At 40.4% G+C, this 27,201-nt stretch overlaps 1 protein-coding gene and 1 long non-coding RNA gene across 4 annotated transcripts; one reads left to right on the top strand and one right to left on the bottom strand.

Moving 5' to 3' along the window:
- Positions 1-5,506: 5,506 nt before the first annotated feature.
- On the top strand, positions 5,507-26,870 carry LOC131671447 (runt-related transcription factor 1-like). Of its 3 annotated transcripts, none has more exons than XM_058947860.1 (7): positions 5,507-5,728; positions 9,160-9,905; positions 9,990-10,220; positions 18,174-18,299; positions 22,322-22,498; positions 24,327-24,653; positions 25,109-26,870. In XM_058947860.1, exons 2-7 carry the CDS (start codon positions 9,533-9,535, stop codon positions 25,507-25,509), a joined length of 1,635 nt encoding a protein of 544 aa, XP_058803843.1. In that variant the 5' UTR covers positions 5,507-5,728; positions 9,160-9,532; the 3' UTR covers positions 25,510-26,870. The 3 variants fall into 3 exon arrangements, with proteins under 3 accessions (XP_058803843.1, XP_058803845.1, XP_058803844.1); XM_058947862.1 differs by having other exon boundaries at positions 18,174-18,287; XM_058947861.1 differs by lacking the exon at positions 5,507-5,728 and adding an exon at positions 5,885-5,906.
- LOC131671448 (uncharacterized) lies at positions 14,964-15,368 on the bottom strand. Its single transcript, XR_009302542.1, has 2 exons — positions 15,159-15,368; positions 14,964-15,083 (listed from the first exon to the last, which is right to left on the bottom strand). It is a non-coding gene; the product is annotated as an uncharacterized LOC131671448 (long non-coding RNA).
- Positions 26,871-27,201: the final 331 nt, after the last annotated feature.

Here is a 27,201-nt window from a genome sequence, read left to right on the forward strand (position 1 = left end):
AGAGTGCAATACGTATAATGCTGACGTATGTTGGCATGGTGTGTGCAGATACCGGTCTGTTGTTACACGTGTTCGAGCTTTCCCCTAGCAATGTGTAAACCCCCTACACGCCCCCACTGCATGATGTCGATCCACGTTCACCCCTTTCGCTGCTCGAGTTCATCCCCTCGCGTATTTTGTTTGTAAAGTAGAGAGGGAAAACGTGACTTTTTTCTTTTATTTTTACTTTAAGGGGAAGAGCCATAATACTTTTCAATCGATGTACAGCCATATTTATTGTATTATTGTTATTGTATTTCTTTTTTAACCAAATAATCATCCTCTGATAACGTTTGGTGTCAATGATATGCCGAACGATTCTATTGATTCTTTATATTTCAAATAGTCAGTAAATACTATCTATACTATCAAACAATGTGTAATTCAATTTAAAAGGTTTATATGCTTATATTAATTAGTTACCAACAATGGTGAATATCGACGGTTCGTGCGCCTAATATTTAACTATTATTATTTTCTCAACCTAATTTATATCATAATCATGATCCGTGGAACATTTTTCATTGCATTTACTAATTCAATACAAAACTTAAACCATATATGCAGTAATTTTTGGAAAATCCAATGGTTCATATATTTTGTGAACTTGTAGAAAATTAGTTTTCAATTTGACTGATTGTCATGTATAAAGCTCAACTCGCACGGTATGTGATAATCGAATAGCTGAAAGCCCAATATCGCTTCGCGATAGGCTACAACAAACTAATAACAGCGATATTCGAGAGAGAAAATGGAATATCAGGAGTCTCATCGAAGAAAAAGCAATAAGAAGCCGAGCTGAAAGTTGGTGGAATCTCTCTACATTGCACCCAAATTAATAAATCTTTCTCTGGCAGTCCGTGCAACTCTGACTGAATAAGGTGGGGTGCGCCAGCAAGTCGCGGCTCATAGTGGGAGGAGGTGAGTGCAAACTCGGTGGGGCAATAACCATCGTGTGGCGCTTCCGCGAGCGAAGGAGAGAGAAAGCATCTTCCGTCTCCCTCAGTCGCTGCTTCCTACAAGCCTCGCACGGTTCTCCATTGTTATGCCTTTATTATGAAAGTTTTGTCAGCTGATCGAGCGTTTGTGCCGTTATTTTCTTTTGTTAATTTCTAAGTTGACTTTCGTGTGTATGTGTAATTTCTTTATCTTTAAAAAGCGCGTTACAAGTGAAGCATTTGATTGCACGTAACATATAAATATCATTTGGAATAGTGTTGTGTTGGCACTGATTGGCCTTTTTCAAAATATCTTTCGCTCTATTTAATGAATTTGAAAGAACCTTATAAAATCGAATGAAAATAATCATCGTCTGCATCATTGAATAAAAACAACTCAATTTCAACGTCATCCACTATCGAACATGAAAGGTCTGGTCACAAAATAATCGTACATCCCATAATTCATTAAAGCCAAGGTTGATATATAAAGTGCGTACGAGAGAGAGAGAGAGAAAGAGCTCATGCACCAACGCGTTAACGAATAAAACGAATAGTCACCCACCTCCCCTCCACCCCCGTGCGAAGGTGAAAAAGAGAGAGCGGATGTTGACGAGCGAGGGTGGGGACGACACACGTGGACCTCCCACGTTCTACAGACGGGCATGGAGAGAGAAAAAAAAACGTGCACTTCTACGCCGATGCTTGAATGAAAGCTCCCTTCCTTTCTCGCGCAAGCTTTTTTTTACGACGAGTGCCACGTGGACGCGCGCGCTGCCGGCAAGCTTTGTACCCAAACGTGTTTACATGGATTTTTATTCGGAGCTCCGATTTGGGTGGCTTTTGATCATCGTGTTATTACATGGTTATATGAGGTTTGGTTTCTAGTCAGTTGGCTAAGAGAAATATTATTGTTTAAGTTAGACGCATGTTGGAACTCAATAGAATAGAGAACAACATATTGATTATTCTAGGATGTAGGTATCTTCTTCTGGAATATTATTTTGAATAAACATTCATTAGATATGATTTCCATTATATTAAACAGACGATCACTGATTCTAAAAGAAAAATTTGATAATTTCAATATCGCTTCGAACCTACTCCAAAACAAGTTATATTGATTGCAACCAATCATCAGATGAAAGGTATTTAAACTCCAATATTTGCTTATGAATTTGAATACTTGCATATGACGTAGAGGTGTTACCGCTAGTTCAACAAGTTTAATCGTCGTCATGACGTTTTAATGATAGCTTACTGATCTTTACCACTAGATGACAAAAGCATCTATACTATGTAAAGCTTGTCAATGCATTATATACAGCAAATAATCAGTTCTAATAGTGCTTCGAATTCAAGTTAAAATAAAAATATGAATTAGGTTACTGAGAATAGTGGAACACTAAAATATCTATCAAATGTTCTATATTAATTTTCTATAAACTGATAGCACTTTCATAAAAGTATGGTCTTTATCTTTCTATTTACTTCCAACCCGTTATAGAGCAATTATCCTTTAAAATGACTCCAAATTTCATTTACATCTTTACTATATAGTGGACGTATAATACATTAAACAAATAGATACATATTTGGTAATTTAAGTGCATAGAAGTTTATCAAGGTTATAATTTCTTTCATTTAGCGAAACTATTTTTTGATAAATCTAACGTAAGAAAAAATCCAAATCAAAATACAAATTTACCTATAAATTTAACTATTTCTCTATCTCCCAACCCAATGCAATGATCACTTCTAATTGCACTTTTTTATATCACCCGCGTATAAAATAATACTACTGGCATCTACACGGGGACCCTATATACCAACCAACGAAGCGAGGTGAAGATAACGAGTGTAAAAAGACGATGATAATGACTAAAAAGATGACAAGACAGGTAATCATCTACATGTTAAAGAAGATAGAGACAATTTTTAATAATAAAATTGACACGTTGATACAATTGATAGTGAGAAGTTGAAAAAGGGATTTATATTTAGTGTTTTTTTTGCTTGAACTATCCAAATGGACTAAAAAGAGTAGTAATGATCGAGTTTGCCTAATTTTTTAATAACAACCCAATAAAAATAATAAATTTCTCACCCCACATTGACAGATACAGAATTGCGGGTAGCTGGCTTTCGACAAATTTTCTTAAAGTGGTTCCCGCAGTCTGGACTAAAAATGAAAAAATTGTATCTCTTTCTTTCCACGTTGCGATTGGAGCACTGGTGTATTTTGATTTTGTAGGTCATATCGAAAAACAAAGATATATACATTTAATACACACTTATTTGTTTAACATTCCACTAGTAAGATTCCTAGTCTTTTAAAAAATCAACGTTACTTGGTTATCCGATGTTCGCATGGCAAATTTCCTTTGTCAGTCAGTCAAACAGCTAGACAAGCCGAGAATAATAATAAATGTTATCGTTAAAGAATAAAAAAGAAATGACAAAAGAGTAAAAGAGGAAAATCAATTTTAGGAGCTAAAGCTGCGTAGACAGACAGGGCGCGTGTGTAGGACCGAGGAATAGATAGGAGAATGCGCGCGTTGGCGCGCGTGACGAGCGGTAATTGAACGCAGCTAGCTATGGGCAAGGTACGCTGCTGGTATATATGTACAGCTTGGGCTGCTCGCATTGACAGCTGGCCTGCTGCTGCTGTTGCTGCTGTTGCAGGCTACGGACGCCGCCGGAGATAATTCAAATCTCGTCGATTGCTCGCCGTTGGCCTGCTGCACGCACACACGCGCGCGCGCGCGCGCGCGCGTTCATAGCCTCGTTTGTCAATATATCCACGAGACGATGGGGACGCAACCCTCTCTCTCGCACACATTCAGGCTTCCACTTCATCAGGCTGCTTATACCGCTTAATCATCTTGGGCTTTCTTCTTGCTCGACTGCCTTGTTATCACTCGCGTGCCATTGTTTGAGCATCGCTACCGCGTCGACGCCCTCGCGCACGCATCCGATTAGACGTCGACGTTCAATGCGAACGTATCTGTCGAAGCAAATTTATTCCCTTCGCAATGTAATCGATTCGTTAAATCGCAGACGCGTAAAAATCAGTGGTCATCATTTGCACGTGTGTTGTATACGGCGCCCAATCTTACACGACCGCGAACGCAGTCGAAAACTAATCTCCATTCACGCAGATCAAAAGGATCGCGGAAACATATAAGGTATACGTAACGAATCAATTGAAAACTGAAACGTCATATGGATCAGGATGGGGAGAGAGTAGAGAGGAACGGGAGAGGGGGAGAGAGAGGGAGACTAGCGGCGACTTCGCTTTTGAAAATCAAACAGCGCGTAAGCTCGTCTGCGCGCGCGTATGTCTCTGTTTGCGTCTGGTTCGGCAAATATCGAGTCCGGGGCGCAAAGCTTCCACCTGGTCGAATGTATGTACGCGCGATGCGAAAATGGGGATCACTTTTGGCAAACTATTCGGCTCGCGTATGCCCTTCCCCCGCGAGCACCGACGAGTGCTGCCGAACCTTTTATATTTGAGAAATTGCGGCGAACCTTGTGGTGTTTTTATTTTCATGCTCGCTCAAAGGTTTATTAAGCTTATTGAAGGTATCGTCAGAAGTAACGTATGTATCTGCTTTGAAAAGAACAGTGAGGTAGCTTTTAATTCAATGAGCATATGAATGTTTTTTTTTCTTTCGAGTTGTATCTATATTCTTCAAAAAGTAATATCTCGATTGTCCAATTGAAGCACCAATACAGTCTTTGTTTATCATCGACCATTCGCACTGTTTTTATCGGTCTATTCTAGAGACACTAAAATATAATCTAGCACAAAAGTGGTTTAGTGCTCATTTGTTAACTTTGCATTCTATTGATGAACAATTCGGCATAAATAATTTGTTTAATCTAAAAACATACAAGAAGTTTTTAAATAAACGAAATAAACAAAAATTGACCTATAATATCTACACAACTAAAGTTATTTAAAATACGTTAAAATTAATTTCAACATTTTTCATTTGCCGCCTTTTATTGTCTTTGTAACTTCAAAATACGTCTCTCGTGTCTCTCGTGGCTCTAATTAAAAAGCGTCGCTGTGAAAAAAAGGAAAAACGAGCGGCCGCGTCGCGAGAAAAGACGTACTCCTTTCTACTTTGGTGGCGTTGGAATGAGACAAAGAAGAAGGAGGCGGAGGTAAAAGCTCGGAGCTTGCGAGGCACGCGAGGTCACCGCAGAGTTTGTAGGGGGATAAAAGGTGTACGGGCGTGTATGTGCGTGGAGGGAGGACGGACTACCACACTGACCGGACGAGGAACCAAACCACGGTCCGAAAAAGCGAGAGGAGGCGAGACACGGAAATAGAGCGTGCGCGCGAGAGAGAAAGAGAGAGAGAGAGAGTGAGAAAGAGAAGAAGGGGTAAACCAGAGGGGAAAGAGAATCGAGAGGAGGAAAGGGGGATGAGGGGCAAGGGATGATGCGGTGGCGGTGGTGGCGGCAGCGGCTCACGCTGCATGTGTAGAGGCATGGACCAGTGCGTCAACGGCTCTTGCCTCACACGTATCGTTCGGAATTAGAGTTAGCGTCGCGTTTAGAGAGAGAACTCTACGTTTGTTGTGTCATGCAGTGTATTAAGAGTTTTCCTTCATATCTATAAACAAAGTGTGCGTTTACGACAAATGACTGGGGATTGCTTCATTTTTTCCTTTTTGTACACGGTCATCTTTCGCGAATGGATTTGCACTTTTGTGTGATGAAAGCGATTGATTGATGTTGTAAGTGCTATTTTGCTTCTAAAGATGTGATTTGGTATTTATTTGGCCAAGTTTTAGTGCTGTCGTTGTCCGGCTTTCCAAGTCATTATTGATAAAACTAGAACTTTTGTCGTAATTAGTGAAGACTTGTTAATATCCGAGTTGATCGTCATTGATAGTCGCTTCGCCATGAGAATAGGTTTGTCCTGGTTTTTTGAATTTTAGAGAATTTTCCGATGCAAACAGTGGCTTTACTTAATAGTCTACCTGATTTCCTTGAGAGTAAGAAGAAGAAGCAAACTTGCAAGAGATTTGAATGCAAAGTTAGGCGGGCATCTCAAGGCCGTCGCTGGAACGTCAAATATAAAAACTCGCCGAAAAGTTAACACGGTCCGAACGCGCATTGGAATTACTCATCGATGCTATAATTGCTCAATTATGTGCAATTTGATGGAACCCAAATCCATTCGGCTAACTTGTCGTTCAAATTTCAGCAAAATACTCGTGACAAAATATTAGAAATGAAGATTTTATGTTGGCAAAAGTTTACATTCAAGTTTGTTAACTTTATTTAAAAAATTTTATTAGTCGCTAAAAGCTTTTTTGAGCTTAAAGCTATTTTGAAATCGAGTATATGTAATAATATTATATTTCAACGGAAAAGAGCGAAAAAAGTTTGTAAAGTCATTGCCTTTGTTGAATTTTTTAACTGACTTGGCGAAATACTATATACAATAATTCAAACAACACTTTATCTAATTTTTTAAATTGCGGTATTATTAATGTTTCGTGTATCCTTCTGCTTGTTTATTGATCTCCAACTGTTGTATTCTCAAGAAGACGAAAATTTTTCACGGTTTAGAAGGATTAGATTCGCGATACTTTTCAAAGTTTCATCATCGAAAAGTACTTGAAATGCCTCACGAAACACTGATATTTCATCGCGTGATATTCAAATTTGTTAAATCTAAAGTTTTTTCACTAAAACTGACACGAAAAGGATCGGTGAAATGTAAAAATCAAAATGACACGCTGCATTTCGAATTTAGGTGAAATTTCGTCGATAAATTATCGAACAAAGTTATATCAATTATCCAATAATGTTATCTACTACGAATCTAAAATGCGAGCAAGTCTCACCGGAAAGCCAAAAAAAGCGAAAAGTGAATCAAGATTGTCTTAGCGCTGACGAGCGATCCGTCGGGCAGTCGGTAGCAGCAACAGTAGCATCAGAACGTAGGACCACGTGCGAATACGTTGGCATGTCCCCCGTCGTTCGTTTGGTGCGTGTAGGTGGGGGCGCGTTTATACGTCCCGTCGTCGTTCTTTCCCCTATTTTTTCCTCCCACCTTTCGTTCACAGTGCTGCATAGCTGATGGCAGGTCTTGTGTCACTGCTTCCCTCCCCCCCTCGACGTGTGCCCTCGCAAAAATTACTGAATGAACGCTGACGTCACGCGACAACGCGGTCCGCGCGCGCGACTGTCGAAAAAAAAAAATGAGAGAGGGGGTCGACAAAAAACGAGCTCTATCGAGGACGAAAGTGGTGGATGGAGTATTTGGTAATGGGTTGGCTCTACTGCTGCTGTTACAAATTGATTGGCTTATTTCGCTGCGAGTGCTGGTACGAGGGCGAATAGTGTAGTTGTTATAGTTTCTACTGTAATGAATATTTTAACATTGCACCACTTTGATCTTGTGAAAACGTTTTAAAATCAATAAATTCAAATCATGTTGTATTGTCTATCTACTTGCTTTAAAATTTCAATTCTCGTCTAGTTTGAGTATCTTTAACAACGACTTCAAAACTTGAAAACGTAGAAAACTTCTTGATGTATATAATTCAGATTCGTTATGGCATTAGTTAATGGGTTATGGTTCAAATGTTTCAAGGTATTAAATCATTGATGAAATAATACCTCGATGAAAACGGAAGAAAAATCAGATTTTAATACATTTTCCAGGAGTGATATTTTTCGAATTGCACTTGAAAGAAAAAACGTGCTTATTCCTGAAAATATTTGTTTCATTTCTTGTCGTTTGGTTATAAAACAATTTCGATTAATATTTAGCACAAACAACTTTGCTCTTTGAATGTATTAAACAATGCGATGTAAAGATATGTATTTGAATCAATTAAAGGTAAATGAACTTGTGCGACAGTATTAATATAATGATTCCGAATTGGTATCAATGTTCAATAAGGATTTAATTATACGCCAGCCAACTAATAGAAGATTAGTTATTGCAGTTTAACTGGTAAATTGGAATTGATGCAATCGATAGTCAAGTTCATTTCTATGTTGAATACAAGATTGTGCATTTTTTATTATTATCCTGTTGAGCAAGACTACGAGAATGACGTCATACGTACTTACAAATTTTTTATTTAGACAATTACGATTGACGCAAAAGGACTCCCAATCATAAATAAAATGAATGAAATTGTTGACACTTACGTAGCAGAAAGCAGCTTCAAAAATGTATTTGGTCGCAAACTTATCAGTAAATTTCGTAGTAAAAAGGAAGCGGACTTGAAAGGAATTTCGCGCGAGCTGGATGTGCGGGCCATAGGGGGTTAAAGCATTATGTATCGAGGTAGATATTCTGAAGTAGAGAAAAGAGATAGGGGCCGAAAGGCGGTTACGAGATAGTCGTTGCTTCTCGCGACATAAAGGCTTTTCCGCGGGTGCTTCGTTAAACGAATCGAATTATACGACGAACGACGTCGAGGGTGCCTGCCGTCGGCCACGATGACGAGGGATATCTCTCTCTCTCTCTCTCTGCCTTTCTTTACCCATGGATATACTTTGAATTTAATTATCTAGTTGTACCGTTTTAACTTTTAAACGCCTCCCTTTTCAAGCGGCTTTTCGAAGGGTTGTCTGCGCCTCGTGCGTGTGAGCTTTTTGAAGAGATGTATCTTTCTTTTGTTGGCGCGTCTTGTTTTCGAAAGCTTATTCTTCCCGCACTGCCTTGTTTGGGATCTTTTTAATTGTCCTTTCAAAGAGCAATATTTTTCGTTGATTTGTGCCGATAATTGAGATTTGAACCGTTTCATGAAAATAAAGCGAGCAAGCGTTTCCATTACAGCAACAAAATTACGTTGTACGCATTAAATATAATATTGTGAAATTTAGAAACAATGCAGATATGTTAGATCTAAGTATTTTACAGATTTTCTGTAATATCAGTAAGTGAAATGACGAAGGAACCTTGATCTTCTGATTAACTTTTTGGATAAGTTACCTATTATATTTTATCTTTACTGATTTTCATTGGTTCCATCAAAGTAAGATTGCTATAAAAAGAGGTTTCTCCTCTGGTCGTCTAAGTTTTACAATACATTATCGTATAGTTTCTAATCAAGCCAATTGATTTACTCTCCAAAGTCAATATCGCAAAAAATCCGTGGAACATATAAATTTATAAACTTATATTTTCTTTTTTCAGATTAACGAAAAATGGACCAAGAACAGCGAAATATTTGAAAATCGGTCGGAAAATCAGATTATTACTTTACGATGAATAAGTGGAAAAAGAAAACAGCGCCTCGCAACGACAAGTAACCCATGATTAAAGCAACAGAGATTTAATGCATGAAAAATAATACAAGCAGCATGCGCGAGGAAAGCTCGTGATCGTTGAGAAACCTGAGCAGCAAAAATCGAAAGCGTCCACTGATCGTTCGCCACCTGTCAAATTCGAAGAGTAGATAAGTGAGAGCGAGAGCAATAAAAAGGTCGGTCGGAATGTCGTTGAAGGTAGGCAGACAGGAGGAGCGCTGGTGAAGAGTTCAGAGGGCCCCGGTAGGTGGGTCCGGTCTATGGATATATTCGGCCGGTGCAACGGGGGCGCCGGCCTCGGGGTAAACGTGCCGCACGCGGCCGCAGCCAACCCCACCACGACGAGACCGGCGAACCTGCCAGCCTCGGTCGTCGGCGAGCTCGGGGGCAGCAACGCCACGGCCGAGGGCAGCAATAACGTGTCGGCAGCCACAGCTCAGCCGCAACAGTCCAACAACAGCGGCAACAGAATGCAGCTCACCTCGGCCTCCACGGCACCCGGCAATGCGGCCTCCCCCGAGAGCGGCGTGTCGCCGCTCGCCGACGCTTACACCAAGATGACCAGTGATATCTTTGCCGAGAGGACGCTCGGCGACTACATGACTGAGCATCCTGGCGAGCTTGTCAGGACGGGTGAGTATATCGAATCGCTAATACTGTTGGCATAGCGGAAGGAAAGGTGATCGGTGCGATCCAACTAGAGCGTATTTGTCGCAGGCTCTCCACACCTCGTTTGTACAGTCCTTCCAACGCATTGGCGCTCCAACAAGACTCTGCCGCATGGATTTCGAGTGGTGTCGTTGGGCGACATTGTCGACGGCACGGCCGTCACAGTCCGAGCGGGCAACGATGAAAATTGCTGTGCCGAGCTTCGAAACTCCACGGCGTTCATGAAGAATCAAGTCGCAAAATTTAATGATTTAAGGTTCGTCGGCAGAAGCGGCAGAGGTACGTCCATACTTTAAATATTTTACACGATTATTCTCGCGGTTGGCGCGTTAAATAGTTTTCATATCGAATCGACCACACAACAGACACATAATTGCGTTAAAAGCCTCTTAATCGTACCAATTAAAACGAAAATTCGTCGGGCTAACCCCGTGCTCTCAGTTTACCTAATTGAAGGAAAATAATGAGAGGTCATAAAAGCCAAGAAAGAGAGAGAGAGAAGCGTTAACAGCCTTCGGGTTGCTTGCGCGACATGGATTCATTCACGAAAACTTGCCTCGCCAAGGAAGCGGGGAAGGGAGCAAGCACCCTTTTGCAAGTTTGGGGTAGATCGCGGATGACTCTTGAGGTCGGCTCGCCTCTTATTTTTCCGGCCACTGCCGCGCCGGTGAAAGTCGCGCGTCGCGGAGGGTATTTCTCTCTTGAGGAGCGAGAAATTCCAGGCGACGCCTTCGCGGGGAACCTCGAGGGAGTTTGGGTAATGGCTTTTATTTGTCCGCACGCCTTCACTTCTGCCTCCCTAAAACCTCGACCTCGGAGAACTACCGGCTTCTTTCGCCCCACCTAGTAAGCTTTTGCCTCGTTTACACTCACAGCTCGGCTTTCTTCGCAATCAATTGATTTGTTGGATTTTATTGAGCCAATTTTTCGCTTGGGGGCTTTCTTATTTTTACTCTTCAAATGTTTACCAGTGATAATTATCTAATTATTTCTTTACTCTTACATTTTTTAAGCTAACTTAAAATATTCGAATATTTCTGATTGGTCAACCAAATATTTATCATGGTGAAATGTCGGCTTATTTAAAATGCGACAGTCATTTTAAAGTAGCGTGATAAATTCTAGAATAATGATAATAACTAAGAAATTTCTTAACGGAAATAACTGAAAAATGTACTCTCTAAACATGGATAAGCATCACAACATCTTCATCTCAAAAGGCTCTTATTAATTCCGCGAGCAGAAGCGGGATGAAAATGAGGGTGAAGAAGACTGCGTGCACCGTCGAGAGGTGGAGCAAAGAAAAGGAACTTGCTACTTGCTTCAGAGGCTATGATATTAATTGAGGTTACCGCCGGTTTAATTAACGTTATTAGCACGGGAATTTCAGCCTGCTCACGCTGATGAAACCTTGTCCCATTAAACGAACTTGGCCAGATCTGAATTATTTTGAGTTGTACCATAAAGGGGCGTGAGGTGTGCTTGCCGGATGAGAGCGACCATCTCTTTTGATAGGATCTACCCTCAAGTGATTGTTGATTGAAGTACTTTTGGGTTTTTACACTTACACAGTTATATTCGTATACCGATGTTAAGTACACCACCGTTCTATCAAAATGTCAAAGGTTAGCAGTGCAGCAGTCTGTTTTTTCTGCATCTGACTTATAAACCTTATCGTTCGTACCGTTAATTCATTAATCCATAGATTTTAAGTTGACACACTACGTTTTATACAAATTGCTTTAAAGTATTTGATACTGATTTCGAGTGCCCTCTATACCTCATATATGGATAATATAATTATTAAAATGTCGATGCCACTGTAAACGTAACCGAACCAATGGATTCAACATAATCAATTGTATTTTTTCTTTTTCAACTCAACACTGATAATCATTAACAAGCTCGCATTATCTGCCTTAGGCTCTCTCTCTTCGTTGCGCATCCTTCATCCGATCTTATGTTAATTCCGCACCCCTCTAGCGAAGACAATTGAGAGCTAATCCCAGACAAATGACTGACACTCGACGTGCTCCGCTCTAGGAAAACAGGTCTTTCCCTTAGACTTAACATTCACGACCGCCAATGCTTTCGGCAAAGCTGCGAACGAAGGAGTCTTCGCTCTGTAGAATTCCGACGGTCTAGGCCGATTTCGAATACCGTGAATCTGATTATCTTAATTAGTCTGAAAAAATTGGTTTAACAGTGGATGTAATAGGATTCAACAGTGATTACACTATATTATACAGAGTGAACGAGAATCAGTTGTATCTTAAATTCCATAGAAGTTGAGATATGCATTTTGAAATCTTACATTTTGCTTCGTGCGTCTCTGCGTATGTCAGTGTATTGTTCATCTGTGTGTGTTAACAGAATCATATAAATCGTGGCTCTCGATCGTTTCATCGCCTCGATAGTATCATCTAGATGACAAATATCCAACGTAAACCACATCCTTACGCCTTCATCTCAAAACCCATCTTCCTTCGACGCTCTTACGCTATGGTATAATAGCGATCCCATCAGCGTTGCATCTCCTTGTAAGGTATCAGATTTAATCTTTGTAGTCTTCCGACGCAAACTCTCGTTCATTTATAGTAAGCTAGGGCAAATGATGTGGTGTCACGTGTAAATGGAAAGTGCATTTCCTCACTGAAATAATGAAATATTGCTTTTATCCTGGAAAACATCTTTAATTGTTGTGAACAAAAATTCAATTATAAAATGTGTCTGTGCGGACTGTAAATAAACTCAACATCGTAATTTTATTATGATTTTATTTGTTTGCATAGAAGACAAGCGAAGATGCAAGATAATCGTTACACTGCACTACGATAGAAGTAACAAAACAAACATTGCAGTCGTCCAAGGTAAATCAAGCGAAGTCACCGTAAAAACGTCGTGTAAACTAGTAGTCGTCTAACGGCGGATGCTTAACATAATTTTCTAGCCGTCGCGCAGCACATTCACCCACACACATATGGCATATACATCGACATAGACATAGCGAGAGAGAGAGAGAGAGAGAGAGAGAGAGAGAGAGAGAGAGAGAAAATCGTGACTCGAATTTCCATTTGGAGCGGCAACAATTCTCATGCGTAATGAGCTTAACGCGCTGGCGGACCGCCGTTAAAAGCGGACTTTAGCGCTCGTCCCAGGCGAGCCCTAGAGCCTCTCCACCTCTCGCGCCCTCCGAATCGATTTCACGCTACAGAGAGTGCGATCCAAGAAAAAATCTAACACGCGCGCCCGTCCGCCTCTCTGCGCTATAATCCAATATATCATAATCGCTCGGAATTGATATTGATCAATAGGCCAGGCGCGCCGAGGCTCATTAGCGCCGACACTGCACCGCGCTCAGTTTTGTTTGTTTGCCGTCTGACTATGCTCGTCCGGCTGTTCGATCGGCGATGTGTTAAGGCGCTACGCGCGTTTCGGATGCCGATTTTGCTGGCGCCGCTTTTGTTGCTTTTTTCGATGCAACTTTTACGTTGCAAATGAAGCGATTTTCACCGCGCGGATTTATTAAAAGTTTAACGTTCGCTTGACGGACGCCGTCCGCACCGACAAATATCGGGCTCAGATCAATTCAGTTGTTATTATATATCTGTCATTTTAAAGTGACCTTTCTCAATTTCATTTCATTGCATTTAAGTGAATGTGAAATGATCATAATGATGCCTGGTATTATTGACATTTAGAGCAGGATAGCTTCAAGTTGAGCATTCCATTATAACAGAAAATATAAACAAGGCGACATGTTTTATTACTCAAACGAACTTATAATTCATAAATCAGACGAGTGCTTTTACATAGAAACCGTAGGATGAAAGCATACCTTGGCGGTAGAAGCGTCATTCTCAGACCGAAAATCAATGAGCTTATAATCAGCTGCGTGGGAATACAAGTACACTCTCACGGTACGTGACTCTGCATATATAAATCGATCAACAACTTTCACGTTTTTTTCACGTTCTTTATACATATTCAATTTGCAAGATTGACTCTAAATATGTATACGAGCACTCTGGCGTCGTTGACGTGAGCACATGAAAGTTAGTGCACGCATAGTATCAGCCTCGGTACCAGTCGCGAGGGATTGCCATTAAAAGTCGGGCGTACCGCCTGCTTCGACGTGCCTTTTCGTTCGCGTTTTCAATGCTTCCAATATTCGCGCCACGTGCTTCCTGAATTTGCTTACTATACTGTGAATTTTATAACCATTCAGCGGCTCTAAAATCTGCATTTTTGCTTTTCGAACCTACGTCTTTCGGTACAAACTTAATTTTTTTAGCAGTGTACGCTACGTCGAAGCCGAAGAAATGTCTCAATCTTCATGAAAAACAAAAGCCCGTGTGTATCTGAACATACCATAAACTCGCCACGCCAACCAAACGAAGCGTAAACACAGGCGGCAAGCTTGGCAGCCGCGCGGCGGCAGATATATAAGTTGGCTGACGTCGTCGCCGGCAGAATGTATATATACGAAAAGTAGTATAGCGCCAGAATAGCGTGACTGCCGGTTGGTAAAGTGCAGCGGCGAGGAATCTCGCGTGGCGAACCACCCTGTGGCCACCGCTTTGACACCCGTGCCGTTATTATTTCTGATATGCCCTTATCTTGGCTGCACCTTTGATTTTAGCACTACTCATCGATTTTCTTCTATGTTATGGACTTTTGTAGTGATGTTTATTGTAGTGTTTTGGAGTTTAGATTTCATTATCGATGTGCTCAAATAAACATTACCTTATAATTATTAATTTCTATAGAAATTTTCAGTGCATCGATGGAAAACCATAAGATGAAAAATGATCAAGCGATATGTTTCAAACTGTTTTTCGATATTGTATCGTTATTGTAATCGAGTGCTGGTTGATTGAGTTAAGCATAAATATTGAAGAAGTATGCATGCCTGGTCCCATTCAATCGATAAGTTGTATACGAATTACAGTGTAAGTCATACATTATCATTTATAATATAAATTTCAATTGAGCGTTGAATGAAAAAAATAACGATTGATATATGTTAAGAATTTTTATTAATGTGTATAGTTACACGGCTGTCGTAATTACCATTTTGTAATTAAGGCAAAATTCGAAGCACTTGTTCTTAACAGGCCCCATTGTGAAGGAAAGTGTATCCTTTAACAGAATGTTCAAGATTTGAATTTGTACTATTGCGTTAATGCAAATTATGAATAAAAAGACAAAACTTACTGCCTCCTCGTCTGTTTTCGGCGTTCATGGCTGCTCGACTGCTAAAGTTTTGAAGTCCACCGCTTCTGCCATCTCGAGCACAAATCATTGCTTGAGACAATTGAAGAAGGCTCAGTACAAGAACCAACAGAAAAGCGAAGTATTTCATTTTGTATTTCGAATAGTACTGGACTAATGGCACGTATCGACTGTGGACCTGCGTGCACACTCGCAGTATTTAAAGCAACTAATCAGCATATCGCGACCTTATTATGCTGCGTAATGGCATTGATCATTCATCCGAGTTGTGCATGATGCATGCAGTACGTTAGAGGAAACCATTGTAGGAGGAAATAATTGATAAAAATACACATTCCAATTTTCTTTGTAATCAAAAAAATATTTTGCGCTCAATCGTTCAACCTTGTTTTTTATACTGTGTAAACATTTTTCAATGTTTCTTTGGCTACCACTGCTTTTTTCGCGTCAACTTTTTCTCATATATTAATGTTTTAATAGCAAAGTTAATAGAAATTGTGCAACACTTTATCAATAAACTCTACAAAATTTCATAATAATATAATAAGATGGGCCTATCTGTCAATTTAGACCGTAATATACATTATAATAATGTAATCATTTATTCTGAAATTACAGTTATGTTAAGAAAGAAACTACTGCACAAGGAAAACTTGGCGAAAAAATGTTTCCCTGCTCGTTTGTATTCAAAACAAGTAAATGATCTCGAATGCAATTAATCTTTAGTCAGTGTATTTTTATTTTTATAGTGATAATGAAAAAAAAAAATACGTAAGATAAAAAAATAAGTGGAAGTAAATGACTTGTTGCGTTGAATTGATAATATCGAGAAATAAACGAAGTCATGATTAAATTATACTAATCTACAAATTTGTTCATTGATTTTTCATGTTTTCTTGTTGCTTATTGCTTACAATTAAACAGGCAATTTTCTGTATTCACGATAAATATAATTAAATATATTCTGTTCAATAATCATATATTGCATTGTGTTTTTCTATTTTATAGAAAGTATTATTTCCTCGTCTTAATGTGATTTTAAATATCATGTATAGTCTCGTGTAATAGTTCCATGTCATTGCAGAACATATAGTGATTTCGCTATACGCTGACAAAATGCTTTAAATACGATTTCAATACGATCGTGCAAATAGATCTATAGTCGATGTGTTCCATTAGTCGGGTACATTTCAAAATACAGAATGAATTACTTTGCATTTCTGTTGGTATTTTTATTGAGTCTTGTTCAACTGTCTGAAGGAACGATTTATACTCGAAATGGAAGAAACAGCGTAAGACAAAACTTTAGCAGTTGAGGAAATTTTTTTTTTCATTCACCGTGGGACTTGTTAAAAACAAGTGCATCAGGAAAATGTCGTTGCAACAATAAAGCAATACCAAGAAAAGACCTTGCAAGATAATTTAATAAAAGGTATTGTTATGTTATCTTTTATCTAAAATGCGATAACAACGTTTTATATTTTGTGTGTAAATAGTAGTATACAACTGATTGCACTAGCTGGTAGTCGAGAAATACCGATTTACGAAATGCCAAAAATAAGCAGACTTGCCGGGGGTATAAGTTTGCCTATAACAAGCGACATTAACGTAAAATCTACTATATTTTTACGAACAATCATCAGATTTTCTCTTTTGAATTTTGAGATGAATTTTGTTACTATGTCAAAATATATAGTCTGCGAAGTAATAACAACATACAGAGCACATGACAATATCGACTTACGCACTGCATCAAATAATAAGCGAAACAATAAAATGAAATCGCATTGTAAAATTGAAATTAAAAGGCCCCGAGCTGGAAAAAAATTGTGACGCCTACAGAGCAGGGCGTAGATGATGCGTTTCCGAAGGGCCTCGCGAAAATGATGGCCATCCGCAAGATATTCAGCGCCAAGTACACCTAGATCGCGACCCCGGTATAGTCGGGCGCACGGCGCGGTGAAAGTTTGCAAACGTGGTTATCAGCGCGGAAAGTCCGTTAAACGAGTTAGTCCGCACGGGTAATGTATCGAGAGACTGCAGCAGAAATATGCGTAGTAGTGGCCAGCAGCTGCGAACAATCTGTCCGGCGACGAGCGGCGGCCGGCGAGCTCTACCCTTTTATTATGATAAAAAGCTCTCCGCTGGCCAGGCGCGGTGCCGGCATAGGCAACGTTGTTTAGCGGAAATTTGGAAACCATACGGAGGGGGTCTCCATCATGCCGGTATTTGTTTTTTATCCGATTCGCGATACATCGCGGCGCGCTCCAACCAAGGCTGCAACGGCGCGCCGCGTGGTCGCACTTTCTTTTTGTTTCCGATTTATGAGAGGGCTTTTAGTGGGCCGCGCGGGAGCTTATTTGCGCGGGAGCGATTTTCGCATCGCCATGGTTAATACACGCTAATACATTATTCCGAGAGGGGGACGGAGCACGCCGTAGAAAATATACATGCTGAATTAATTAATTGCCATGTAACCATAAAGTATGTTGTAAACGTTACAGCAAAATATTGTATCATGTTGGGACGCACCAACAAGATTGCGTGTGAGCATTTTGAAGCTCAACCGAAATGCATCTTTCTTTTGCCCTTCGGTCGAAATTGCTTCTCTTCCTTTTCAAAATCTCATTGTTCATTGTTTTATTAAGAACTACATCTTATTCCATTTATTCGAGTAAGCTTGCCATGTAATGACTTCAATCATTTTACGCTATTATCGAGAATGTGTTTTTTACGCAGTCAATTACTTTGCTAACTAATCAAGTTCAATTTTAATGTTGAAAGAAATACATTAATGCTGACGCCTCTTCGTAAAGCTTGAAAAGCGAATTCGCTTAGTTGGACGCATTGAGTTGACATGCGATCGTGAATCAAACGAAATCATCAACATTGAATGAAGAAATAAAAAGAAAACTTCGATTCAACTCGATCAACGTAATGGTTTTCATTTAGTTTTCGGCAATACTCGACATCAGAGACATTTCCTTCTTTTTCCAGGTAAAAGCTTCACACTGACGATAACATTATCGACGACGCCACCTCAAGTTGCCACCTACGCCAAAGCCATTAAGGTGACGGTAGACGGGCCACGCGAGCCCCGATCCAAGACCAGTGAGTATCACTGTAAGCATTATTGACTTTTTCTTTATTACTTCAAACCCCATATTGATCGACGCATCTCAACGAGCATGCGAATCACGGAGTTGTAATGATGAATTCACATGCTCGTATTATACGATGTCTCTCACATATCGGTCAGTGTTTAGGCCGTGTGCCATCAATATGCCGAATGTTCGATTTGGACGCAAGCCATCGGACGCGAATAAGACGAAGTTTAGCGAGCAAGAGCAACAAATGCGTCGCGCCGTGTTTGCCGGGCAGCAATGCCTCACGCATGCGGTTATAAAGCCGCGAACCCTTGCCGGGCGAAACTTGCGCGCCGCCGCGACGATCGCCATTATTTATAAGCTGTGTTGGCGCGCGAGCGCTCCGAGCATTGACAAAGAGGGAGAGACCAAGGAACCTTGCCTCGGCGTCTTTGTCGTCGAGTTTAGCCTCCTTTTGCCCTTAATTGCGAGTCCCCCCCCCCCCCCCCCTCTTCGCCCTGCAACTCTCCGACTAAACGCCCGCGCCTTCCATTTCTGTATAATGCACGACTTCGCAATTCACATCCGTCTGTGTGTGTGTGTGTGTGTGTGTGTGTGTAGTGCGCCTCGCGTGCTAATGTGTTATTGTTGGGCAGTTGTTATTCTTGGGAGCATTATTACTTCTGCGATTAACGCGGTACTCGCACGGTGGATGCCGTGCACTTGCCTTTTCATCTTGGGTGAATTCATAACTTTACTTGCGCGCACAATATACAAATGGCACGACATACCGTTCAAGTTGATGCAATTAAAGTTGCTTGTCTTATTTTCACCGTCGATTCACCGTGAAAGCTAAGTGTGAATTGTGTACTGGTGCCACTTGATCCTGATGTCCAATTCGAAAGTAATTCATTTATCGTGCAAGAACTATAAATTGGCTACATAGTTGATATTTGAAGTATAACGACCGGTATATTGAATGATAACAAATCCTCTTGATTTTCAAACCGTAAGTCGTGATAAAATTTAACTTGCCAGTATCACTAAATCGTTTGCGAAATTCGGGCGAGCAATCCCGTACGGCTCTATCTACTGGTATCTTCGACGCGACGATGGATGTGTCTTTCGTATTCCAGTTCTCTTGGCGGAAGGCAGCCGTAATTAATTAAACAAGCAATTCATTACACACGAGTCGGGGGCCAACCCTTTAACCATCTTCCTCTCTCTCTCTCGCGCGTGCGCGCGTGCACGCGTTACTGCCCTGGCCAAGGAAATTGATTGAAGAGGGTAGGATAGTCTTCTACAGATCCACCCCACGCCAAGTCCGAATGCCGAACGCTGCGCTTCAGTTTCGGCATCTGCTTATCTCGCTCGTGGCCTTCGATGCCATCAACCTTACTATGAGAATTCGTATTGCGAATCCCAAGAATTTTTACGTTTAAAAATTTTGCTTATTTCAGCTAGATTACTTGCATGAATTTTCAGTGAATATCAAAATAGCGTTAATTTTATGATCAAAATTGTGCGATCGCACTCAAAGGATTGTTCATTTTAGAGAAAAGAAATTTTTACGAAATTTGTTCTTTTCATGAACATGCTATAAATGCTCTTCAATGAAAATAAAATTCCATTTTGTTATATTTATATTATTTCATAAAATAAAATACTTTTATATCAGAAAATTTATGGTAGATTACTAGTTATACGATAAAGATGATTATTTTATTATCACAATATAATTTATCGCGTCTATGAATTCAATAAATTGAGCTTTTCGAAACTGAAGCAAATGTTGCTTTGCTTTCCAGTATAACATTATTGCTTTCAAATATGAATGTAATCAAATGTCAATGAGACAAATAAATATAAAAGCACCCTAAATGAATAACATACGATACTGTCGATGTATTGTTTTTGTATTCCGATGCAGTTGTGCTTGTAACTTTAGAATTGGGTTCAAAGGTATTCGCGTGATAGTTATCAGAGATTAGTTAATGCACTGCAGAAAATGCACTACAGATAATCAGTTACCAAGTATTTTATTTTGAAAATGATTTCCAGGAAATATTGTAAAAGAAGCCAAGTCCGTAGAGAGCGAATTTATGCGAAACTTATTTCACTCGGTATATCACTCACGTAGGATATACACGCTGGCGCGCTAGCGAGAGATAGAGAGAGAGAGAGAGAGAGAGAGAGAGAGAGAGAGAGAGAGGAGTGAGAGAGAGAGAGAGAGACAGAGTACAATACATCGAGGGTCTCGCGTGATAAATTCGAGGGCTTGAAAGCTCTAATTTATTAATTTATCAAGTTCCCTCGCTGCGTGTGGGCGCGTACAAGTAGCACTGCCAAAGAGAGGGAGAGAGTGAGAGAGAGCAAGAGAGCCCAGCAATTCATTCGCGGATCTGGCGCAATCGTGACGCGCTCAGCCGACGATTTTCCACGCTACTTTAACCCCATAATCTTCTCGCCTGTTTACGATGCGGATGTATATGTAGCCGCTCGCGTCGGTTAAGATTTCAAATGGGTGCGACGTTGTAGAACTCGCTGACTGATTATACGGGAATTGTCGCTCGATGTGCGCTTGGATGTCGCCAGAAAAATTGCGCGATACTTATCCTATGAATTCCTCAAAGCTGTCCAAAAGAAATTTCAATTCGATTGTTCGTTGAGTGAAAAGCAAGTTGAAACTCGCAGCCTCGAAATTCCATCCATGTGCGTCTAGGAACTAAGTGAGAGCTGCATTCAATTGAAAACTCGGCGAAGTGAAAGACGAAGCGAAACAATCGATTTGGAACGTACGACGTGTATAGCGCCGTGGATGGATCGGTCTTCCGAGAAGTTAAAGCAGGAAATTGGGCATTATCGTTGCGGGGTCAGCTAGCTGCACTGCCACGGGGGAGTTTGAGAATATAGGTACGCAGGCGAGACAGAGAGTAGCGATCGTTTAACTGGATCTCGTTAGAGAGTGAAACTGGGCGCTAGATAAAGCTCACGAGCCTAAACTTGGATAGGTCACTCACTGCCTGTAAACGTATTCCTCATGCGCATGCATCGACGGGCCATTGTACAGTTGGGAACTAGAGAACGCTTCCCTATTCAGCAAACCGGCGGGAATTTCGAGCGCTGCTCCCCGGGCTAGAATTATCCGAGGGCTGCGATTGGATTATCTAGGAGAGAGACTGTCTGTCTGTCTGTCTGTCTGTCTGTCTGTCTATATGTTGCATGCTGATCACTGGTAGATATCCTCCCGATCGACGACTTGACGCTAAGCGCTAGCAAGCTGCTATGTCCACTGTATTATTGTGATTGGGCTATCTGGGTATAATTAGACACGAGCAATATATTTGCACAGGGCAACCACCATAGGAACAACGAATTACGTTGTTTAGTAACCTCTGTTTCATAAAAATTCATTAATGCTAAACTGTTGTTCGATAATATTCGTTCGATGGTTGTCACGTTACAAAAATCATAAAATATATTATTTTGTCGTTAATTCAAGTGTCATAAATGTCATTTTTTTTCTTCATATTCCGAACTGCTGCACAACGTCTATGTCCCCTTTCTCTTTGATTGTCTCTTGGCCCTGTCAATTCGCCTCTTCCTGCCGGGGATGAAATGGTATAGGTGTAAGTGTCCTTTGCCACTGGGACGTCTTTAATTGAGTTGCCGCCACTAACGGAAGGGAAATAAAACGTGTCATCCCTTTACACGTATAACGCTATCACTGTCCTTTGTTCGATTTTTGTCTTTTTCTTTGCCATTCTCTCTATCTCCTCTTGCTGCCTAATTCCCTTCAGATGTACTTTTTTTACGTCTTTTTATTTTTCGATTCAATTAATTGTGATTGAGATTTTCATCGGTTCTTTGTGATAGTGAACTGAATTCAAGCAACGAATATGCGAAAAAGTGGCGATAACTGGGACTGCAATAATGGATGAATAAATTTATCGACGTGAAAAAAAGAACAATCGACGTGCACATATACACTGACAGAATGTGAGATATATCCGAGGAACAGGCGCGCGGTTGATCGCAATGTGCTGGCCTCTTTTTCAGGGCAGCAGTCGTTTCATCCGCTGGCTTTCGCCTCGCAACGTAGCGGGCCGTTCTTTCCGTCGTCCCTGGTGGATCCATTGCAGTCGCTGCCGAGTCCTCTACAACCTCTGCCCAACCCCCTGCAGCCCAGAGATCCGCTGTCGTCGTTTCGCCACGCTATGTCCAGTAATTGCCAAAGTGAGTTTATTGATTTGGTTTTATACAACTGGTAACTGATTTTTGTATTCAAGAGAGCTTGTTATCCTTTGACGAAGGGCTTAATTATGCGGTATATGAAATCTGTCTAGCCAACGTATTCAATTAGAAGGAAATAAATCAGTAGAAATGGTTACGTATGGTCAGGCGGTTCAATGACTATACTACATAATTACACAAGGATAGTTAATGTTTCTCTTAAAAAAAGTAAAAGCTACGAGAGATCATTTTCTACATTCTGGTCTAGAGTATACCGGTAACTTTCCCTTCATCATACGCATTTGTTTCATTCGTTGATGTTTAAAAAGAAAGAGAGAGAGAGAGAGAGAGAGAGAGAGAGAGAGAGAGAGAGAAACAGAGTAGGCAAGAGCGAGTTAACGATGAAAGATCAAAGGACTGAGGGAAATTTCTCTTTCGGACAACTCAAATAAGCGAGGCAAAAGGCCCGACGTGACCCTAAATACTGCGGGAGCTACCGCATTCTCTATACTTCTCTACATTGCTCGTTCATTTCACTTCGAAAGCTGATAATTTTTTTCTCCCTCTCCATTGCCACGTCTTTCGGCTTTTTATCGTTTAACTCTTGTTTATTACTCGATGCCCAGGTGTCGTGCACAGACTCGTTCGATAAATGTGTACTGCTGTGTACGATGAATATTCAGGAATTTTCGTCGGATCAGGAAAATTTATAATAAGGGACATTCCTGAAGCTTTTTCACGTATATCGAAGAATGCCGCGGAACATAGATGTTAAACTACTTTTTGGTTCATTTTTCATCGTCTTTGTAAATCTTTAATTGAAAAATTATTTCAATGACGTTATTTAAAAATAAAAAAATTACATTTAAATACTTTGTAAAAATTAGCTGCCTAAAATGATTGAGCAATAGTAATATTTTCAATTGGGAAATTCAAATTCAGAAGTATGAAAATAAAAATGTCCGCAGGAGCATACGTACATAATTTTGAGTTGAAGACAAAACGAAGTCATCTCCCGACGGAGCAGTATACTCGCAGTAGCAGCAGCAGCGGCAGCAGCTTGCATACAGACTTTTGCGTTGGCTTTTCAACGCTGATGTCTATTGCTGTGCGCTCGGAGCACAAGCAGCAGCATCATCTCTCTCACTGGCGCAACCCCTTTAATATAATATTTAATCTAGCTTTGAACAGGCTTGCGGTTTCCGCCTCTGCTCGCTCTCTCTCTCTCTCTCTCTCTCTCTCTCTCTGCCACTGCTGCCTGTCGACTCTATACGTATATATAGATCCCTCTGCTGCTGCTACTGTTGAGCTTCGTCAGCTCCTCCTACTCGCATAGAGCCGCTGAAAAGGGCTCTCTTGCGCCAGTCGAGGTATTCGCGAATATATAACCCAACCATAGCGCGCGAGTTTTCGTTCGTTTACGTTCGAAAAGTTGTTTTTTTACTCTTACTTTGCTCACTCGAAATTTTTTTTCAACAAACTTTCACGGGCCTGGATAGATATTTCGTTGCTGAGTTTTGCTCTTTTCGGTGGGGTGGTTAAAGTTCTAACTATCAAAGAAGGCATTCGTTGTATTGCCATTTTATTTGATTGCACTTATTGAATCTTTACATTTTGCGGGTTACTCTATTATTACTAATTTTAAAATGTACATCGAGCGATTAGTTCTACAAGAACAGCAAACAGCTACAAAATCTTGCGCGTGAAACTACTTGGAAGAAACCGCAAAAATTCAATCGAATCACTTTTGTCGTCCATCCAAAAGAAAAAAATATAGCAGTTGGCGATGGCGAATCAGACGAGACAACAAACCCGACATCTTGTGTTACAGACATGTCGCAGTTCAGTCTGACAGCAAGCAACTCCTGGAGTTACGGTAGCACGGCAGGTTACGCTGGCTACCTGCCAGGGCCATTGTCGTCGTGCGCAGCGCAGACGCCATTTGCACCACCGCCAGCACCACCACCTCCGCCGCCCACAGCGTCTTCCAACACCGGCTCGTCTTTGACGAGTTTCGCTGGCAGCGCCACGATGAGCAACACGCCCACGGCACCCGATTCCACGGCGGGCAATACGCCGACTAATGTTCCTAATGCCAATGCCAATGCCAACACCAATGCAGCTAGCCAGCAAGATGCTTTCTCAGCTGTTTCCTCGCGTGAGTTCACAATTTTTATAGACATTTTAGTTTGAATATCTGTTTCGTGTAGAGGTAGATCGCCAATGAAACTTCAATTCGGAAGCTGTCTGGAAATTTTCTACTGGAATAATTTCAAAAAGTATCTCGATAGTGCGCATTTTCAATAGAGCAGTGATTTTTTGGTCTTCTGTATTTTTAGTGTTCGGTTTTCACAGGTGCCCTTTTATAGTTCTTATACATAATGTACATTATTAATTACAATTTGAATGTCGTTCAAATAATTTCGGTCTTTTCATTTCATTCGGAGATTTTGAGGCATTTTTGTTTGGATAAAAACAATGAATTACAAATAATAAGCCCTCGTATTATTCAAGGAATGTTAGAAGCAATAAACATATAGAAAACGATCGACTCTGATATTTGTTTATCCACTTAACCTGACAACTCTAACGAAAATATCGTTTATTGTGTAGTTCCAGACACAACGACACCTGGTGGTCAAGTCGATCCTCTGGACCCGTTAAGCAGTTTAATGTCGAGTACAGGTACACCATCATCGACCCAAAGGTATCAAGATTACGTGTCACCTAGGTCTCTATCCACGGACTCGAGTGCCACTGAAAGTCCAGTTCACGAACAAGATCAGTCGTTCAGTCAGAATTGTTCGACGAACAATTACTTTCCGACGCCAAGCGTATTTCCTACAATTCTCTACTCGCAACTCTACAATAACACGCAGTTCCCAAGCGCCGAGGCAACCGACCAGCAACAACAGCATCACCATCACAGAGTGGCTGGTTTGGCGGATGGAAGCTGCAGTGTTCGGGTGCCGGAAGAGGTCAGACCCGATAACAATGTTTGGCGGCCCTACTGAGCCAGCACCGATGAGTCTCTGTCGCTTGGCGAGCTGGGCATTAGTGAGACGGGCGACGCTGAACAGGTGCTTGACGATCGTGGCGACTCGTCCTGGCTCTGTCGACTGTAGGCATCATCGACCACTCGTCTCCTGCGTTATACTTCGATTCTGTTCGTGATTTCAATTGCACAGTGTTCTAAAAGCAATATCTTCGTTTGTCCAAAAGATTCGTTGTCCGGGCAAGAAAGTTCGATTTTTCAGATTCGATAACAAATTTTTCACAATCAGTCAGCTGAAATGCTAGTTTTCAATTGTGTTACTTTTAGTGAGAGAGAGAGAGAGAGAGAGAGAGAGAGAGAGAGAGAGAGAGAGAAAGACTAAGAAGCAAGTGTTAGTGAAATCATCATTGGTGAGTGATACATGCATTATAAATACATAAAAGAATGATTTATGAAAGTAGTAAGCATACTCTGTAAATAATTGTACATAGTTTATTGAGCTGCATAGCTAATATACATGTATTAAAAAATGCAATGTCTCCCCGCCGAAAAAAAGAACAAAACATTTTCAGATGACAGACCGAAAACCTATGTGATAGGTATTTAGTCATGGGCACGAAAGAGCTTTGAAGAAAGAATATATATAGTTGAAAATTGAATAGAAAAGATGCTACTTCGTCATTTTCTTAAAGTTTGAGATGGTGTGTCAGTAAAACGGGAACATCATCCACTAGACATTTTTCAAATACTCTTTATATCAAGTGTCAAATCCTGCGATAAGCGTACGTTGACAGCACATCGCTAGTTATTCATTTTTCGATTATGTTTTCATAGTATATATTATTGCTTCCTGTAATTGAGTAGTTAATAAAAGAAAAAAGGTGCATACGTTGCTGTCACGGGAATCGTGCAATAGCTTAACCAAAGCCAAAGCGAGAGGAGAAAATAGCGTCATCATCTTGCAAAGCATCTTACGCGATGAATAATAACAATTGAAAGCAAATTTATGAAGACGTACGGGATAAAGTTAATCGAAATAAAAGAAAGAAAAAAGAAATCAAATGAGGGTAATTTAAAAAAAAAGTAAATAATTGCGGTTAACGAATAGATCAACGAAAGCAATTTAAATTTATTTTCTTTGAATCGTAGCAAAGAGTTTTACATTAAAATTCATTTCGCCGCAGGAAGATGAAATACACGGCGCACTTTGGTCGTTACAAATACATATGTACTTGGCCATTGACTATCGTTACACATAGCTTTCATTTCTCGTTCATATTCAACCATAAAAGTAACTACCAACAATAAACGTACATCAAATTCATTGCAGATCAGTTCCAATAAAACATATCTAGCGTTTATTGTTACTGTAGTTTTTGACCGAAGTCGAATAAAGTGTATTTCAAAATAAAAAATATAATCAAATTGTTTTTTCTGGTCATCCCGTATATCTTTGATTGTATCGATTCATTTTTCATTTAAACTAAAATTATGGTTTTTCATCTTCTGTTGCTTTTCTACATTATAGTAGACCGCCGCTAAATGTCATCTAACTTTCAAAAAATAAGAGGTAAGTGCAAATTTTTAATCCAAACCATACTTACGATATTCAATCAGGCGAATGAAATACTTTAGCATTAAGTAGAAAAAGTGTATATTGAGAATTCTCGTTGCTTGTTATACATTTTCACTAGCAAAAGAGTACATTGCT

The sequence above is a fragment of the Phymastichus coffea genome, unplaced genomic scaffold (genome assembly GCF_024137745.1).
Source record: "Phymastichus coffea isolate CEN01 unplaced genomic scaffold, Cenicafe_Pcof_1.1 PCOF00126, whole genome shotgun sequence".
Lineage (NCBI taxonomy): Eukaryota > Metazoa > Arthropoda > Insecta > Hymenoptera > Eulophidae > Phymastichus > Phymastichus coffea.